This window comes from Chaetodon trifascialis, chromosome 2, assembly GCF_039877785.1.
Source record: "Chaetodon trifascialis isolate fChaTrf1 chromosome 2, fChaTrf1.hap1, whole genome shotgun sequence".
In the NCBI taxonomy this organism is placed as follows: domain Eukaryota; kingdom Metazoa; phylum Chordata; class Actinopteri; order Chaetodontiformes; family Chaetodontidae; genus Chaetodon; species Chaetodon trifascialis.
The window spans coordinates 8,142,800-8,148,799 of NC_092057.1; the positions used below are offsets into that span (position 1 = coordinate 8,142,800).

The 6,000-nt window shown below is 46.1% G+C and overlaps 1 protein-coding gene across 1 annotated transcript in view; it reads left to right on the forward strand.

The window, feature by feature from the left end:
* Window positions 1-1,427: 1,427 nt before the first annotated feature.
* The window catches only part of sparcl1 (SPARC-like 1), a 5,624-nt gene continuing 1,051 nt past the window's right edge, over window positions 1,428-6,000 (forward strand). The window contains exons 1-10 of the mRNA XM_070980778.1: window positions 1,428-1,450; window positions 2,337-2,392; window positions 2,542-2,607; window positions 2,695-3,801; window positions 4,365-4,473; window positions 4,827-4,948; window positions 5,042-5,162; window positions 5,261-5,397; window positions 5,508-5,656; window positions 5,997-6,000. The exon at window positions 5,997-6,000 is cut by the window's right edge and continues 145 nt beyond it. Coding sequence (XP_070836879.1) covers window positions 2,339-2,392; window positions 2,542-2,607; window positions 2,695-3,801; window positions 4,365-4,473; window positions 4,827-4,948; window positions 5,042-5,162; window positions 5,261-5,397; window positions 5,508-5,656; window positions 5,997-6,000 — 1,869 coding nt within the window. The 5' untranslated portion in view covers window positions 1,428-1,450; window positions 2,337-2,338. The remainder of the gene's footprint in view (window positions 1,451-2,336; window positions 2,393-2,541; window positions 2,608-2,694; window positions 3,802-4,364; window positions 4,474-4,826; window positions 4,949-5,041; window positions 5,163-5,260; window positions 5,398-5,507; window positions 5,657-5,996) is intronic.

The window sequence follows — 6,000 nt, forward strand, 5'->3', positions numbered from 1 at the left end:
GTCAACAACCTCCATTTGTATGACGCATCCAGCCTTTCAGCCTCGCATCGGAAGCAGCGAGGGTGCTGACTTCCTGTCATGTGACAGGCTTTTCACAGCAGGTCAGACTCACCTGATGCTCACAGACCGGCGGGATGCAGGTTTCTGTTGCAGCTGGATTATTAACTCATAAAGGGGGACCAACAGAAACCTGCAGGGCGCTGGTACTTCAAAGACAGAAGTACATTCACTCAAGTATACTGCTGCTGTGTACTGTTACTCCACCACATGTATTTAACAGGTACAGGTACAAGTTTTATTACAGATGAATCTCCTAAACAGCAGATAAAGGAGTTCCAACCATATAAAACTCTGTTTATAGTTCTATTTACTCCTCGTTCATAATCAGTTATTTTACTTTTGATGCTGTTTTACTTCCGCTCAAGCAAAATTCTGAAGGCAGGACCACAGTACTGCAGTTTTTTACTGAAGTAAAAGTACTTCTTCCCCCCGCCTGCAGGGAATTTGACACGTGTGCTGTGATAATAATTGTGACGACTGTATTCTGATACTAAAAGCTGCCGCGTCACGACATCCATCCAAGCATCACATCACATGGTCTTCATCACCAGACAGTGTGAGTTAATGTAAATTTACTCTGAAGCACGTTTCCACTACAGCTGGCCAAACTCTCTGGACTGATGAAGATCATGTGATTTGACTGAAAGCTCCAGAAGAGCCACACAGACAAACAGACAGTGTTAATCTCATATAACCATGACATCACGAGCAGCAGGTGAAAAGATTATAAGTTAACGCTGTTAAAAACCTGCTGCTGATGACCGTGACGTCATCACACCAAACATTAACACCTGTCGCGTTCATGGCCTCAGGAAGGCAGACAGGTGACAGAGTGACATCTAGTGGCCAAATGTGGGTGTTAGTTCTATCCTGAGAGGAGGTTTCATGAGTTTAGTTTCACATAAGACATTGAAATAATCACAAAAGAACATGAGACATGAGACCTGGACGTGGTCACATGATCGCAGACAGCACTCACCTGAGTTTACCTGAGCAGCTTATGTATGAAGTGACTGTGTGTCTGCATTACAAAAATATTACTTAAAAATAATACTTTAATTTGTTCAAACTGTCCGGAAAAAGTAAAAAATAGGCATGAATAAGATTCACTGAAGAGGAATTCATGAAGAACATGAAGTTCAGAGCAGGGTCTGTGTCTGCCCCCTGTATCAGCCCAGAGACCCTCCCCGTGTGTGTGTGTGTGTGTGTGTGTGTGTGTGTGTGTGTGTGTGTGTGTGTGTGTGTGTGTGTGTGTGTGTGTGTGTGTGTGTGTGTGGGGACAGTGTGAGTGCCGTCTGAATACAAAAGGACATCTTCCTCACGGGTCCAGCACAGGCTCGTACTGGTGTGTGTTTGGGATCCTCGTTCCTCTCACCATCGCCGGCCTCAGGTAAAATCTGAATTCTGACACTTTTTCTGTTTTGCTGTTTTGAAGAGCTTTGTGTTCTTGATCGAACAGAAATGTGTGTGTGTGTGTGTGTGTGTGTGTGTGTGTGTGTGTGTGTGTGTGTGTGTGACATCACTGATTCCTTTGCAGCTGAACTTGAATGCAGCTGCTTGTTTATACTGCAGTAAAACTTTACTTTACTAATTTTTGATTTTGATGCCTTAATGATTTTTGTACATATCAGGAAACAGTGAATACTACTACTCTGTGTGTACTATGACGTACTAATATGCTCTTCTGTGTTTCTCACTGACCAATCTTGTATCAGTGTGTGTTTTATAGTCGTAAAATCACCTCATAGAGATCAAATAATTTGTGTTGAACACTGTGAAAGCTGCATTTGTTACATTAAAGATGAAGTTAACCTTCGTCCTGTGTGACGCTGCTGTGATATCGTAAAGGAATTAAATGTGTGGTTAATCTCCCTCAGTGGATTTTCATGCTCCCAGTCGACACCTATCTGGGCTTCATTGGTCCCATCAGGGACCTATTGTTCTCCTGGACAGGCCCAGCACTGTCTGCTTTGTTTCCGTCCAGAGAGACAAAAACTTTGTGGACTTAGTCAACTTTTTTCCAGTCTGGTAGCTTCTGATGTTTGCTTTAGCTCTGAATGTGACTTTTGAGAGAGAGGCACATCTCGGCGGTCTGTATCCATGACACCGGCGGAGGCCGGCGCTGCAGCCCCGCTCGCCGTGGAGCATTGGCAGCATACAGATGCAGCTCACGGCCTCAGAAGTCAGAATGTTTCTGCAGTAAAATGTAAATGAGCACATGTGATGAGACTTTCTGTTTCTGTCGGACGTCTGAGCTTCTCATTGCACTGTTTCAGATATGAGGGCCTGCTTAGTGTTCCTGTACGTACTGGCAGCCACACTTGCCTTGTCTGTGAGTAGCAATGCTCTGAATATTTCTCTTAATTTGACTGAAGTTTGAGCCATGAAACAGCTGCCAAACAGAAGACGTGATACTAGTTTAACGCAGTTTTGGCATTAATTGAATGGATGCTCTTTATCAATTATCCCCGTGATCTTTAGGTAAAAAGCAAACCTCATGGAAAACATCATGGATTGCATAAGACCTCACATGCAGCCAAAGAAAAGGTAAATAGATTTTTGAAAATGTGCTTGAAGATTAAGATGATTTCATGTTTCATGTCACAGTCACATTTTCCTTTTCTCCTCAATCAGGACATTATCACAGAGGAGGCCAACAAGCCGCAGATCTTACCTACCTTAGTGCCGTTTGAGGCCAGCAGCCACGAGCAGGAAGACGAGGAGCTGAGCTCTGAAGACAACGCTAACGCTAACAAGGACGAAGGAGAATTTGAGGTGACTGACAGGAGCGGCAAAAGCACTGCAGTCCTGCTGAGTGAGGAGGAACTGGTAGACCTCCTGAAGAAAGAAGCAGAGGAGGAGCAGGAAGCAGAAGAAAGAGTGCTGGAGGAAGAAGAAGAGGAAAAGAACAAAGGCAAGGTGGAGGATGAGGAAGCTGAGGTGGAGGAGAAGATGCTGGATGACAAACTCGAAATGGAGGAAGATGCTAAAGAGGTGACAGAAGAGGACGAAGAAGTGAAGGAGGAGAGTGTGGAGGACGCTGAAATGCTGGAGAAAGAGGACGAGGTAGAGGCGGAAAAGATGTCACCTGAGGAAAAGGAGGAAAAGTCTGTTGAAGAAGCAGCAGACAGAGAGGAGCAAAGGGCGCTGATGGAGGAAATAGACGGCAGCACAGAGTCAGAGATCCCAGTGGATCTCGATTATGCTGCTGACAGCGGCCTCTTACAGCCTCTGCAGCTGGTATCCACTGAAAAGAAGTCCCACACTGACGACACCCGGCTTGCTTCAAAGACAGATGCTAAAGAGAAGGAAGCCAGCGAGGAAGGACTGCCCGCCATCCCAGATGACTACGAACAAGATGTACAAAACACCGAGGCAATGGACAGCGAAGACGTGTCTGATCACGACAAGGACAAAGATTCAGAGGCCAAATCCAAACAGATGAATGTCGATAAGAAAGAACCCGAAGCAAATGTGGACCCCCATGTACCAAGAGCAGAGTTGGAGTTGGGGTCCCGAGTGGCTGCAAAGGAGGAAGAGAAGAGTAAGAACGACAGTGGAAGTCACTCCAAGGGCAAGACAAGGAAACAGAAGAAGAACCAGAGGGCAAGGAAGCACTCTCCACAGAGCGAGGACACGATGTCCGGACAGGACCAGAGCCAGCAGGACCCACAGGAGTCTGAAGGCAGCAGCATTGACAATACAGTCCACAAAGCAAAGAGGAGGAGGGCCGGGAAATGGGTAAAGCACCCAAAACCTGCTCATTTACTCTCTTTAAAGTGGATATGATCATTAATTTAAGAGGCACTCTGGAAGATTTGGCGACACCTGTGGTCACTGGTGGTAACAGCAGATACATTTTAATACTGCAGCTAACAGACAGCAGCAAAACAAGCTATTGTTGTATTAATAAAGGAGTCAGGCATTAATCTGCCTTTTTGGTCATCATCTGATTTTCTGCTGCAGGCAGCAGGAGTCTGCTCATGCTTTTGGTTTTACGCTCCAGAACACTGCTGCTTGCTTCTCTCTCACTGCTCCCACACCAGTGTTTTTGTTGTCTACCTCTGGTGGAGACCAAAAACAGAGCTAAAAGTGGCAACTGAAGCTAAAAAGTTAGCCACATCAACTAAACGTAGCATGTCAGTGTTCGCAGTGTGTTTCTGCTGCCCCCAAGTGGCCACACAACTGTTATTGCAGGTTTTCATAAGTCTGATGTGCAATCTGATGGCCCTAAATAGGTGGTTGATGCTCCTTTTCCAATGTGTCAATAACTTCATTTTCATGCTTCCTGTGCACTGTCCCAGGGTCCTTTAGTAGGAATGAACCCAGTGCAGATCAGAGCCACTGTGGATCTCTACCCCAGCTCCAGGTCCTCTCATGGGGCAGGCATCCATCGCCCAGAAGCCCCTGCTGGTTGGTCACCATACTGACTAATGCGCTATGTCAACAACATCACAGAGGAATCTGCTGACAGGATCATTCTGCTAAAACTTCTGCATGAATAGTGCTGCTGTGCTTCACGGTCACTACCAAAACACAGCTCTGAGGGCTTAAGGAGTGAATGATGGAGATCAAGTTGAATTTAATCACTGTACAAACTCAAAAGGCAGAGGAATGCAGGCGAGAGGTTACAGCTCACTGGTTTCCAGTTACTGAACTGTAAAACAAAACCAAAGCAGCCCTGAGATGACTCTTCACAACACTTTACGTAAAATTCTGATGAAGTAGAGGTCAAAGGTCATCACAGTGCTTGTCTTTTCGTCTAGATCCATGTGACAACTTTCCCTGCAAACGTGGAAAGACGTGTAAACTTGATGCCGACAATAAGCCGAGCTGTGTGTGTCAGGAGCCGTCAGAGTGTCCCGCCAGCGTGAATGACTTCGATCACGTAAGTCCGGATATTCCACCAAAGCTAAACCGGAATGGTTTCAGCAGCTGCTGCATCACCTTTGACTGTTGATTGATTGCTGTCGTCGTGTAGGTTTGTGGGACAGACAACAAAACGTACGACACATCGTGTGAACTCTTTGCCACTAAATGCAACCTGGAGGGCACGAAGCGAGGACACAGACTGCATCTGGACTACACTGGAGCCTGCAAACGTGAGTTAACCGCCATGCAGAGATCATGGTTTAAACAGCCAGGTATTAGCTGAAGTCTGGTGCAGGATGTTTATTTGGCTCTGCTCTTTCCCTCTCAGTGATACCTGCATGCGTGGACACTGAGCTGATCCAGTTCCCTCTTCGAATGAGGGATTGGCTGAAAAACGTGCTGCTGCAGCTCTACGAGCATGACTCCATGTCTCCTGGCTTCCTCACCCCGAAACAGCGTTTTAGAGTAAGATCTCACATGAATACGTACTGATGAAAGTGGGAATCTCAGGCTTCCCAGGCTAACTTGTGTTGTGAATCAAAGTCGATCAAACTGCGGTGTCCTGTGTTTTGCAGGTGAAGAAGATCTTTGAGAGCGAGAGGCGTCTTCATGCTGGTGATCACTCAGTTGAGCTGCTCGCGCAGGATTTCGAGAAGAACTACAACATGTACATCTACCCAGTGCACTGGCAGTTTGCTCAGCTGGACCAGCACCCCTCTGACAGGTTCATTCGATTCTTCTGAGCTAACTGAACTTTCATTTTCCCCAAAGTTACATAACAGTCAACAGTTCTCCAAGAGAGTGCCTCCTGTAGGGCTTCACTGTGGGTTTAGAAGCCACTTTGTAACGCACATTAAACTCAATAATGAATCATTCTGTATCATTTTCATACCAATAAAAATGTTAAGTATCCAATAGACGACACCCTGGCTAACATCAAACATTTAACCAAACCACAGGCAGCGCCGGCTGTGTTCATTCATGAGTCAAAGCTAATGCCAACGTGCTGCCCTGTGCCTGAACTCGACACTCACACTGATGAAAATGCGACCGGTGCCTTGCAGGTTC